The sequence below is a fragment of the Geotrypetes seraphini genome, chromosome 12 (genome assembly GCF_902459505.1).
Source record: "Geotrypetes seraphini chromosome 12, aGeoSer1.1, whole genome shotgun sequence".
Taxonomy (NCBI): domain Eukaryota; kingdom Metazoa; phylum Chordata; class Amphibia; order Gymnophiona; family Dermophiidae; genus Geotrypetes; species Geotrypetes seraphini.
The window spans coordinates 54,067,807-54,081,285 of record NC_047095.1 but is presented as its reverse complement, the minus strand read 5'-3'; the positions used below and the strand labels follow the sequence as shown (position 1 = coordinate 54,081,285).

Sequence of the window (13,479 nt, the reverse complement as noted above, 5' to 3'; positions counted from 1 at the left end):
GTGCTGACTCTGCCCTGGAACACCCCCAATATATATGGCTTTAAGTTCAGCACTTAACCAGTTAAGTGCCACTGAATATTCAAGTTTCAAGTTTATTATTACATTTGATTAATCGCTTAATCCGAATTCTAAGCGATGTACAGATTAATAAAAATTACAGAGTAAAGGAAGACAGACTTAAAATGACAAGTAACAAAACAACTAAAACATAAGAATAAATTAAATTACACATACAAGTAGAAACATTAGGAATGAATTACAATTTTAATTATAAAGTAGTACAATTAGGGTTAAAAACAAAAGGGAAGGGAATAAACAAAAATCAAAATGGTCTAGGTTAAAATCAGAGCTGTAAGCAATTCAATTAATCGTTGAATGCATCTTTAAAAAGAAGACTCTTTAATTTGCTCTTAAATTTTCAAGTTTCTTTTCCTCTCTTAAATATAATGGAAGGGCTAGCCCCAACCAAGCGATTTTAAGTGGTCAGTGGACGGCTAAATCACTTTGAATATTGTGCCCGTATTGAATAACACGAGTGCTAATATGGAACCCGGTAGAACCACACATGTGAGAGAGTAAGGAGATGAGGTGACTTTCTTCCGTAGGACAGGAGACAGGACAATGCTAATCTGTTGCCTCTAATAGTATCTGTTTTTAAAAATTTTCCCCACAGAATACTGGTTTTATAAGATTTTTGACCAAGGTACAAACAGCTCGTTTTAAAATGCGAAGGAATAATATTGTCCTTGACGAAGACTTCCTGCTGTCCTTGACGGAGCTTCCAGAAAGATACAACTACGGCTATATGCCAAATTAAAATGACTACGGCACCCATTTTTTAATTTCTGGAACCATGGGAGGCATATATGAATATAATCCTAGTAAATTGAAGAAGACATCATGAAAGCAATGGGTTTGATATGCAATTTAAGACAATTTAATAGCTGTTGAAAGTGTCTTATATTAGTTAAATAATAGGTCATCCCACTCTCCACTTTCTCCCCAAAACCTTCTAGCCTACATCACAAGCATACTCAATCAGATAGAACTCTGGATGCTATCCTACAGATTAAAACTAAACCCGGACAAACAAAAATTCTTCCTAGCCTCCCCCAATGAAAAAATCAAAGACTCCACAATCCAGGTGAAAGGTCTGGTCTTCCCCCTCGAAAAAACATTAAAAATACTGGGAGTCACTCTAGACAAACATCTATCGCTAGAAAATCACACCGATCTTACTGTCAAGAAATGCTTCATCGGTGCTCTGGAAACTGCCGCACCATAAAAAAATACTTTGACGACTCACTCTTTCCGCCTTTTGGTACAGTCCTCCGTGCTCAGTGTACTAGACTATTGCAATGTCATTTATTTGAGCTCCACAAAGAAAACCATGAGGAGACTAAAATTGATCCAGAACACTGCCGTCCGATTCATATTTGGCCTGAACAATGGACCACGTCACGCCTTTCTACCACCAACTGCATTGGCTCCCTTTCGAATCCAGAGTCCTATTCAAATTCGCCTGCTTCTGCTACAAAAACCGTTTTTGGCCTATTACCAAGTTACCTCAATCACCATTTCACATCTGAATCTCACCAACAACAGAAATCCCGCAGAAATCCAGCTGTTCGTCTCCCATCCCTAAAATTATGTCACTATTCAAAAGATTTCTCAACAAAAGCCTTTGCTTACCAGTCGGCTAAGCTGAACCCTTGGCTTGCCCAAATGATACTTGAGGCCCCCTCTTACCTTATTTTTCAGAAAACTTCTCAAAACGCACCTCTTCCGCAAACAGGGCTCTTAATCCCCCTTGCCCCCGGCTTCTCCCCTTTCCCACTCTCCCCCGTTTCGTCTGCTCCCTCTCCCTCCCCCCCCTCTCCACACTTGGTCTCACTCTCGTTATCGCTTACCAACCCTACCTTCTGTCTTACTATTACCTCTGCTAAATCTCAGTTATAGAGTTCCCCACGCCCCCTTCTTCATTGCCTGTAATTTTTGTTAAAATTCTGTAATTTTGTAATTTTGCTAAAATTTTGTAACTCCGTGTGTTACCGCGGACCTTAATTAATGAATGTGAACCACCTAGAACTTTTTGGGTATGGCAGTATACAAGAATAAAATTATTATTATTATTATTATTATTATTAAACTTCCTGCCATGTATCATCACTGGTGCATATAGACCTACTGATCACATTGATGCTATTAATCATGGAGGTAATATTCAATTGGCCACAATTAGGTCTGAGACTTCGGTAAGAATCTGTTCTATAACAAAACCCGGGCGCCCAGATTCCATTCCAGTATGATAGCATAACTTAGTATCGACACACCTAACGTTTCGAGAATGACATGGGGACAAATTTTCCCGTTCCCGTGGGATCTCTCTATCCCGAACCCGTCTCTGCGAGCTCTGTCCTCATCTGCACAAGCCTCGGACACTTTCAGATCATAAGTGTTTGAGGCATGTGCGGTTAAGGCAGAGCTTGCAGGAACGGGGCAGGGACAGGTGCAGCGACAAAACTCATGGGGACGGGATGGGGAAATTGAGTTCCTGGGGGGACGGGGAAAAATTTGTCCCTGTGTCATTCTAGTTGGCGCCTTCAGTCTGACCAGCCATACAGCTGGCTTAAGTATGTGCAGGTGCCTTAAGAAGCAGGAATGCGCATAACTAGCACTATTCTATAGCTTACACGCAGCCCTGACCCTGTCCCCTCTCATCAAGTTACTTCATTGGCTCCCTATCCATTTCCTCATACAGTTCAAACTAGAGAGTTGAACGGGGACAGAAATCCCACCCATCCCCGGCAGGATCCTCTCCGTCCCCACCCGTCCCCGCCAGGATCCTCTCTGTCCCCACCTGTCCCCGCCAGGATCCTCTCCATCCACACCTGTCCCCGCCAAGATCCTCTCCGTCCCCACCCGTCCCCGCCAGGATCCTCTCCGTCCCCACCTGTCCCCGCCAGGATCCTCTCCATCCACACCTGTCCCCGCCAAGATCCTCTCCGTCCCCACCCGTCCCCGCCAGGATCCTCTCCGTCCCCACCTGTCCCCGCCAGGATCCTCTCTGTCCACATCTGTCCCCGCCAGATCCTCTCCGTCCCCACCCGTCCCCGCCAGGATCCTCTCCGTCCCCACCCGTCCCCGTCAGGATCCTCTCCGTCCCCACCCCGTCGTCAGGATCCTCTCCGTCCCCATCCGTCTCCATCAGGATCCTCTCCGTCCCACCCATCCCCGTCAGGATCCTCTCCGTCCCCACCCCTCCCGTCAGAATCCTCTCCGTCCCCACCCGTCCCCGTCAGGATCCTCTCCGTCCCCACCCCTCCCCGTCAGGATCCTCTCCGTCCCCACCCGTCCCTGTCAGGATCCTCTCTGTCCCCACCCATCCCCGCAAGGAATTACCTTCATCCCCGCCCATCCCCCATAAAAATCAGCAATTACTTCTGACAGGATCATCAATTCCACAGTTTCTCTTGTGTTTGCGCTGCTGTTTTCCTTGTGGAATCTCTTTGGTGGAACCCTTTTTTTGTTTTCTGTTCAAGTAATTAACTTATAAACCCCCTCTTTTACTAAGACTGACGTGTCCATTATATTATATGGACGAACCCTGCTTCCAAAGCCTTCCATCCCCGTGGGAGTTCCATTGGATAGAGGGGGGTCCCCGTGGGAATCCCGTTGGCTAGAGTGGGGGCCCCGTGGGAGTCCCATGCGCCAGAGGGGGGTCCCCGTGGGAGTCCCATGGGTTAGGGGGGATTCCCGCGGGAAACCCGCAGGACCCGCGAGATTCCCGAGATCCCCGTTCCCGTGCAGACCTCTAGTTCAAACTCCTCTTATTGAGTTATAAGTACATTTACTCTGGAGCTCCCCAGTGATCATCAGGTCAGTTTGAGCACCTTGTTAGCAATTTAGGGCTCCTTTTACTAAGCTGTGATAGCGGTTTTAGCGCGCGCTTAGCGCGAGCAGAATTGTCACGTGTGCTAGACGCTAACGCCAGCATTGAGCTGGCGTTAGTTCTAGCCACGTAGCGCAGGTTTAGCGCACGCTAAAATTTTGCACGCCAAAAATGCTATCACAGCTTAGTAAAAGGAACCCTAAATGTTTTTAAAACCAGTCTAGCTCTAAGGGCTCCTTTTAGCAAGCTGCGCTAGCGGGGGTTAACGCGTGTAACTTTTCATCACGTGTTAACCCCCGCGCTGGCCTAAAAACTACCGCTTGCTTAAGGGAGGCGTTTGCGGCTAGCGCGGCTTGATCAAAGGAGCCCTAGATTTCTAAAAAAAAAAAAACCCACCCTGTTTGTTTTTTTTTTAAGTTTGATAATCCCCGCTGAGCGACCAAGTCCAAAGCCCGCCCAAAACATGCCTCTAACGTGCCCCCCTTAGACGCACTGGAGACAAAATGGCCAGAAAGACATCTAGAAAGTGTTTTGAGAATGCCCACTTGGACATTTTGACTAGTAAGACCTCTTAATTGCTGTCTTTTGGACGTTTATCTTTTTTTTGAAAATGATCCCCATAGCATTAGTGAAATAGGTATAAAGTTATGCATATACTAGTATTTTAGCCCGTTACATTAACGGGTGCTAGAATATATGTCTGTCTGTCTTTATTTCTGTCTCTCTCTCTGTCCTGCTGTCTTTCTTTCTGTCTGTCTCTCTCCCTGGCCCCCTTTGTCTGTCTGTCTTTCTGTGTCTCTCCCTTTCTTCTTTTCTTTCTGTCTCCCTTCCTCCCGCTGGTGGTAGAATATATGTCTGTCTTTCTTTCTGTTTCTCTCCCTACCCATGTCTTTTTCTTTCTGTCTCTCTTCCTCCCACTGTCTTTCTTTCTGTCTCTCTCTCCCTGGCCCCTTTGTCTGTCTGTCTTTCTGTCTCTCTCCCTGCCCTTGTCCCTGTTCCTTACTTCCTATCGCCTTCCCTACTTCCCTGTCCAGCAGCCGCAGCATTCCCTCTCCCTCCATTACCACGAGAGAAGCCTGCACTAGCCGAACAGCCCAAGCCCCGACTAGTGTAACTTCCCGGCAGCTCCTCTCACAATCACTGCCTTCTCCGACGCAGGAGCGGCTCGTGAGAGGAGCCGCTGCAGCGTCTTTGAAGTTAAAAAAGAAACTTCGGCCCGGCCTGTAGGTCAGGGGTTTCTCGGGTTCACTGCCACCTGCTGCTGGTGGCTCCGTGCTCGCCCACCACGGTCTGCAGCCGCCAACAGCCACCGCAGTCTACAGCTGCTGCGGCCTGCAGCTGCCGCAGCTGACATCCGCCTCGGGGGAAGAGAGATTTGCGCGCATGCGCATTCCTACCTGCGGTACCCTAAAGCGCTTGGAAAACGGGAGCACGCAGGTGGGAGTGCGCATGCGTGGCTTAGAGTTTTATTATATTAGATTAAGTTGGCTTATGTGCAGAAATCTGTCACCTAAATATTATTGACCTATATTTAAATGAAGGCAAGAGCTAAACATGCTATTGACCTGCTCGCTATGCATATAGATTCAGAATAGACCCATATAAAGTAATATAGCCCAACTTCAAGGAGGAGGTCAGGGACTGGCCAGACAGGTGCATAGGTTATAGAATACTATAATTTACATATCTAACTGCCTACAGTCTGTGCGAGACTTCTGTGATAGAATTTGTATTTGGGCTCAGCGTGCATCCTCCTGGCACATAAATTTTGGCGTTATTTTTTAAACTTATCCCTTAGCAACCAGTGGCATTTATCAAGTAAAATTATTTGTGTAATTTTAACTTTGATTGATGGTAGAAAGATTTTTTTTGACTGAATGAAGAATGGAAAACAAAATAGTGTCCAAATGGTCACGTAATGTAGCAAAAATGGATGGAACACTAATAGTGTATATAACGTGATTTAAATCAAGGGAAAAAAGACCTCAAAATACCCCTAAGATGTGAACAATAAAGTCACAAATATTTCGGGGTTGGGTATCATCACTGGTCAAAAACCCTTGAAGTGTTTTTAAGATTTTTACTTTTAATTAATTTTTAAATCTTTTTAAATACTTTTGTGAATATAGTGTATATCATTTCTGTGTTCACGTTTTCTTTCTATGAACAATGAGCAATTAAATGGCTGGCAACCATTCATTCAATGCCAAGATAATCAACATGCTTATGCTTAAATGTTGATAAACTTATCTTTGATAACCCGACGGGGGCCCAGTCCGTTTCGCACTGATGGGCTTCTTCAGGGGTAATGAAAAAACTTGTTGAATTGCCAGTTGAATTTCAACTTTTGCTCAAAGATCGGTGGTGAAACTTTCATCAACTCCTCATCGGTGAGGAGTTGATGAAAGTTTCACCACCGATCTTTGAGCAAAAGTTGAAATTCAACTGGCAATTCAACAAGTTTTTCATTACCCCTGAAGAAGCCCATCAGTGCGAAACGGACTGGGCCCCCGTCGGGTTATCAAAGATAAGTTTATCAACATTTAAGCATAAGCATGTTGATTATCTTGGCATTGAATGAATGGTTGCCAGCCATTTAATTGCTCATTTGTTCATAGAAAGAAAACGTGAACACAGAAATGATATACACTATATTCACAAAAGTATTTAAAAAGATTTAAAAATTAATTAAAAGTAAAAATCTTAAAAACACTTCAAGGGTTTTTGACCAGTGATGATACCCAACCCCGAAATATTTGTGACTTTATTGTTCACATCTTAGGGGTATTTTGAGGTCTTTTTTCCCTTGATTTAAATCACGTTTATACACTATTAGTGTTCCATCCATTTTTGCTATAGAAAGATTATTTTTGACACATTTTTGGTGCATCCATATGACAGACTCGGTTGCAATTGCTCATTATCCAGTTTTCATTGTGGTAGTTAAAAAAAAAAAAAGAAAAAAGAACAAACTGTATTCTGGGTTATTGTTACCTCTTCTGGTTATAGTGTTATCATAGTAATTTTGCTTCTCTTGATTCCAGAGCTGAACAGTGAAGAGATAAGTTCATGCATTGGAAAAACGTTGAGCGTCTCAATTGTTGATGAAAATGAAAGCTTGCAGACCACATGGACAACAACCGAAAAGAAGTGTAAAGAAAGTGGCTTTTTGAACAGTGGTATGTCTCCTTAAAACTGACTAGTTTACTCTGTAGTTTCTTAGTTGGGCACTTTAAATAGGATACTGTTTTTACAAGCTTTACTCCTGGCGGAATTCTGTGCAAAACTTTTGAAAATTCTGCGCACAGATTTCAAAATTCTGCAAAGTTTATTTATAGTGTTTTGCATAGAATTCTCCTATCCTGAGGGCCTGAAATTCCTTTCTGCCTTTTCCCTTCTCAGATTCCAGCCTCCTCAGTTCCCTCTCTCGCTCCAACTGAAGTCCTGTCTCTCTCTAAATCGCACCCCTTCAAGTTTCATGCTTATTAAAATTTGATGCAAACGCTTTAAACATACGGCCTCTTTTACAAAGCCGTGCAGCAACAGCCCCAAAGCCCTTTAAATCTCCATGGGTTTCGGGGCCGTTAGCGCAGGGCATGGCTTTGTAAAAGAGGCTGATAGTTTCAAAGCGAAGTACAAATGTAAAAAAAGGGGTAACAAAATCAGATAGACAGACTTACAGACAACAGTGGGAAAGGGGGTGGAACTACAAAATTTTTAGAAAATGCAACATTGAAGAATGACATAATAGGAGGGGGCTAAAAGGCAGGAACAGGAACAGGAAGTCTGAAGAAATGCATTTGATTAGTGAACTTTAATTTTCAAAAAACTTTTAAACTTGGCTAGAGCAACTTCTCCTCTGATATATCACTTGCACCCTGAATCCCCTCCTTGGCCCCCATAGTCTGGCATCTTGCTCTCTCACTGGCTAAGAATCTCGTTTCCTTCCCCATCCTCTCTTTCTGGCCTTGGTCACTCTCTCTTTCTCTTTCTACCATCCCCCACCCTCCCTTGTGAGTCCAGCATCCATGTCCCCTCACTTCACTCACCACCTCTCTCGCTTGCACCCTGAATTCCTTCCCCACTGCCCATCATCTGGCATTTCTCTCTCATTCTCTTCAATCAAGCATCTCTTTCTTCTCACCCCCCCTTTCTAGCCTGGGTTTCCTTTTATCCCCTTTCCCTTCTACTTACTGGTCCATCATCCATGTCATCTCTCTTCCTCTCCCTGCAGATTTAGCATCCATGTCCCCTTCTCTACCCCCACTTGAAGTCCAGGATCTATGTCCCTCCTCTCCTTCCCCTAATGGGCCTAGTATCCATATTCCCTCCTCTCTCCCCCCCCCCCGTGTAGTGCGGGGATTAGCGCATGCTAATCTGCTGCGTGCGGTAAAAACGCTAGCGCACCTTAGTAAAAGGAGCCCTATGTGTGTAAATGAGAGAGAAAGGACATGAATGTGTCTTAGATCTGAATGATGGGTGTATAGGTGTAAATTAGAGAATGACACGGTGGCGGTTTACCCACGGCCACCGCATTTTAGCCGCGGGTCACCCGCCGAAACGGGGAACGAAAACTAGCAGTTGCTGCGGCGACGGGGACAAGGCCATTCACCGCCATGGGGCGGTGAATGGTTTGTCCCCGCAGTGAGGCATGAAGGATCGCGCGGTCCCACAGCACACACCCGCCTGCTCAATCGATCCTAGTGTTTAGCCAGCTCTCTCCCTTTCCTCACCTTAGTTTGTAGGTTTTCTTTTTCGGCGACCTGCACACTATCAGAGAGCCGCGCACCCACTGCTGCTCAGTTTCGATCTTCTGCTCTGACGCAACCAGAAACAGGAAGTTGCAGCAGAGCAGAAGATTGAACACTGAGAGCATGCGCGTGCACGGCTCTTTGGGAAAGCGTGCATGTCGCCGAAAAAAAAACCTACAAACTAAGGTGAGGAGAAGGGAGAGAGCTGGCTAAACAGTAGGATCCATTGGGCAGGCGGGTGGTGGCTGCGGGGACCGTGCGATCGCTCGTGTTCCCGGCTCAAATTGGAAGGAGGGAGTGAAAGGGAAAAGGATTCTGGGCCAAGGGGATGAAGTCGGAAAGAAAAACCCACAGCAGGAAAGAAAGGGAAGGACAGGCAGGTGAGCCAGATGCTAGAAGCGGGGGGGGGGGAAGAAAGAGGGAAAAAAGCTAGATGGGGTTGAAAAGAAGAGACACACTGGTATGGAAGAGGAAGATAGGGGAAATCTGGACACAGGAAGGTAACAGAAAGAGGGGAAATTATGTGCATGGGCATAGGGACAGAGACATAAAGGGGACATGCCATGGGGATGGTATATGGACACAGGGGGGGGGCAATGGCAGATACATAGGGGAGATATTAGAAATGGGGAAAATAGCACAGAAGCGAGATGGTTTGTGGGGATGGGACAGGGACCGAGCTTGCAGGCTCCAGTGGCTTGCACAAATTACATTGTAACGTGCCATGAAAATAAGAGGGAGGAAGTAGATAGATAGCCATGCGAGAGGAGCTGAAGGGTAGTAGAAAGGAACAGATGGTAAAGGAGGGAGGGAAGGGTGGTGGTGGAAAGGAATAGGACAGACATTGAAGGAGGGTGGAGGAGAGGAACAGACCCGAAGGGAAATGTGGAAGACAGAGAGGTGGGCCAGTATGGGGGGGGGGAAGTGGTGGTTGGGGGGGGGGGGTGGGGGGGAAGAAGGACAGATGCCAGACTATGGGGGAGCGGAGGGAAGAAGATGGGTGCTAGACCAATTGGAGGGGGGGGGTGAAGGGAGAGGCACAGTAACAGCAAGTGGAAGACGCAGAGAGAAGACACACAGTGGATGGAAGGAATTGAATGAGAAGATGTGGAAAGCAGAAACCAGACAACAAAGGTAGAAAAAAAAAATTATATTTATTTATTTATTTTTTGCTTTAGGATAAAATAGTATATTAGTTGTGTTGATAAAAATTTATAAACAAAGCCCTGCCAGCTGAACATCTCTTTCTCTAGTTCAGCAGCAGGAACTTTGATTTATAAGAAAGGAATAAGCTAAATATTACAGTACTAAGGCTTATATGGATGCAGCGGGGGCGGTGAATGGGATGGCAGTGGCGGTGACGGGGCGGTGAAAGGGATGGCGGTGACGGTGACGGGGCGGTGAAGGGAACGGCGGTGACGGGGCGGTGCAGAGGATGGTGGGCCGGTGACGGGGCGGTGACGGGGACAGATTTTTTCCCCGTGTCATTCTCTAGTGTAAATAGGCAGACAGAGAGAATTCAGCAAGGGAGGAGAAAGCCAGAGGGTCCAGAGAAAAAAAGGGAGGGACCGAGAGCATTTTAACCTCTTACATTTATAAGTTTGAGACTTGTTCTAAAAATAGCATCTATTGTGGTTAAGTACTCACATCTTTCTGTTTGAAACAATGGTAACTAAGGTGTGTAGGGCTTGGAAGACTGGAAAAGAAAAGAGAGACCGGAGTTACTACTATTTTCCAATATCCCTCTGTGACAGTGGCTCTTGATGGGCACTAACTATCTTCACTGACATCCCAGGGTCATATCTGCTTAAAATAATTTCCCATAGTCCTTTGCTGACATTGGTTAGGCCAAATGCTGACAAGGCTGGGCTGACAGCAGCCGGCCCTGCAAGACCTTCCCTCTGCTGCATCATCCTTCTAGAGGAAGTGATGCGGCAGAGGGAAGGTTCCTGCTGACTGCCGCCACTGCTGCTTCTGTGGGAGGCTGTAGGTGTCTTGGATCTTATTGGGGGGGGATAGAGGCCAGGCTCTTGTGGGGGAGGAGGAGGGGATGGGAACAGGGGCAGAACGGAAAGTTTGTGCAGAATTTTGATTGGATGGGGGAATTCTGCACAAATTCTGCGCTGCAGAGTTGCGCAGCATTCTGCCAGGAGTACAGCTTGTAGGAGCATGCACTTGGCATTCATTATAGTTACACTCTCAGGAGGGAAGTTATCAAGCTGCATTAGTGCTTTAAGTTGTGTTATTTCCCCCATAATGTGATTTAAAAGACTCTAATGCAGCTTTACTTATTTTACCGCAGCGATGTTTGTCACCACAGGTTTCAAAGTAATGAGATGCAAATGCATGTATATTATGTATGTAAAAACCTTGATGCTATCTGCGGTGTGCTCAGGATGCACATTACAATTTGCTTTATGGTTCATAAATCATTGTACAATAATCCCAGCTAAAATCTATGGTTATTTTATTATCCAGGAGAAACTCTTCTTCCCCAGCTCAACATCCACCCCACAAGGCTCCAGACCCATCCCCCGCAAGGTCCAGATTCTACGCATCCCCCAAAGGGCCTACCATTTAGATCACAGGTGTCAAAGTCCCTCCTTGAGGGCCAATATCCAGTCGGGTTTTCAGGATTTCCCCAATGAATATGCATGAGATCTATTAGCATACAATGAGAGCAGGGCATGCAAATAGATCTCATGCATATTCATTATGGAAATTCTGAAAACCCAACTGGATTGCGGCCCTCGAGGAGGGACTTTGACACCCCTGATTTAGATCATTGCTGGTCCTGGGAATCTTCAAGAAGGAGTGATGTCTAGTTTGCTCTTGCCCAATCTGGTGCTGTCAACAAAATGGTGCCCCCTAGTGGTAGTCTCACGGTCATATTGAGGGAGGTGAGTTGTTCTGCCAGCCCAAAGGTCTTGGGCTGCTGGAATAATACTGATTCAGAAGCAGTGTTATTTTTTTTTTTTACCATGGGATTCCGCAACCCGTGGGATTGAGATACTGCAGGTTGCTGAATCTCATGGTCTATTAAGATGCAGTAACAGATTGCCTCTTACTACACCTTGATCATTTTCCCCCCCTCAATGTATCCCTATTTTCAGTTGAGATGGACCAGTTGATGGGGTTTCCGTAGCATGCACAAAGCAGTGTCGTTGCTTAAAATGTTGAGCAAGTTTGAAATCTTGCGCTGGCTTTAATTACAGGGAAATGCACATCAGAGGTTCACTCCAAAAGCACATTAGTTTGTGTGAAAATCTTACTTTTTGTCTGTTTCTGATGCCTAAAAACCAATTTTAATTTTTTCTTTATAAATATGAGGTGAGGTAATCAAAGTTGGATAAGTGTATAATTGTGGTCCAAATATCTAAAGTCAAAGAGAAGGCCTTGATCACAAATTTAAGCCTTGACTTACCTGTCTCACTGACTCATTGTGCAACCTTAGGCATGTCACTTTACCTTCCTAACCTCCAGGATGGAATGGGACGATTCATCACGGCCATTTCATCATGGCTGCGATGAAGCTGGGCTTCTGAGAAGAACAGCTCAAAGCTCTGGCCAGGCCTCCCTGCCAGCCACCGACAAATGTTTGTTGTGAAGAGCAGCTCTGGTTGAGAAGTTCCAGCCCAGGTCCTGGGCTTCCCTCCAGCCACCACCGCACACACACATCCCAGCCTCTCGCCGTGGCCTGCTGCTAATTCTGGAGGTGTTGTGGGGAATCATCGCAGTACCATTTTGGGGGGGGTGTGGGGTGCATTGCCTCCCACACGTTGAATCAGATTCAGTGCGGCCAGTTCATCAATGAAACGTCCACAATAAATTGTCCTAGACCCCATCCAGGACCCATCTGAAAAGAAGGCATTTGTCTTAATCTGGTTTTCCTGGTTAATAAATGGTTTGAAAGAAGTTACTACGTTTTTCATTCTCAGACTCAACTGAACAGAATCGACTCATTAAAGATACCATTTCCCTGGTTCGAGGCGGGGATACTGGCTCAACTGGTTCATTCTTACATGATATTAATGCTGCTGCATATCGTCGCTGGGGAAGATCGTTAAAATACAATCCTGTTGTTATTGATTTTGAGGTAAGGCCCGATCAGCTAGAAGAGTTTCCAAACCTATATAGAATCAAGGCATATTAATTCTGGTCTCCTACCACTACTACTAATCATTTATATAGGGCTACCAGATGTATGCAGTGATGCATCTTAAACACGTAAGAAACAATCCCTCTTTTACTACTTGGGATCTAGCTAGGTACTTGGGACCTGGGTTGGCCACTGTTGGAAACTGGGCCTGATGGACCTTCAGCCTGTCCTATTACAGCAATTCTTATGTTCTTATGTGAGCCAAGTATAGGACAATCAAGCCATTGTGACATCACTGATGAGTTTGGTTCTTAGGCATTGGTGGAATGAGGCATTGTGATGTCACAATCTCAGCTCTGAAATGTTGCTGCTCTTTGGGGTTTTGCCAGGTACTTGGGACCTAGTTTGGCCACTGTTGGAGACAGGATACTGAGCCTGATGGACCTTCGGTCTGTCCAAGTATGGCAATTCTTATGTTCTTGATAAAGCTTACAATCTAATCAAAACAGGCAAACAAGACAAATAGGGGTTAGGGAACTTTCTCACCGAAGGAACACAAAAATAAAGCACTCAAAAAAGTGTGCTTTTAACTTAGAATGAAATACTGCCAGATAGCAAGATAGAAGGGTCAGAGTCTGGAGTTGGCAATAGAGGAGAAGGGTACAGATAAGAGAGATCCACTGAATGGAGTTCCCGGGGGAGGAGTTTACGTAGGGATAAGAGAGGAGAGATATCAT

The 13,479-nt window shown here is 45.5% G+C and overlaps 1 protein-coding gene across 1 annotated transcript in view; it reads left to right on the top strand.

Moving 5' to 3' along the window:
- Positions 1 to 13,479, top strand: part of C8A (complement C8 alpha chain) — a 60,876-nt gene that overhangs the window by 38,213 nt on the left and 9,184 nt on the right. Inside the window, 3 exon segments of the mRNA XM_033915529.1 lie at positions 674 to 881; positions 6,937 to 7,071; positions 12,582 to 12,739. Of these exon segments, the coding sequence (XP_033771420.1) occupies positions 674 to 881; positions 6,937 to 7,071; positions 12,582 to 12,739 (501 nt within the window).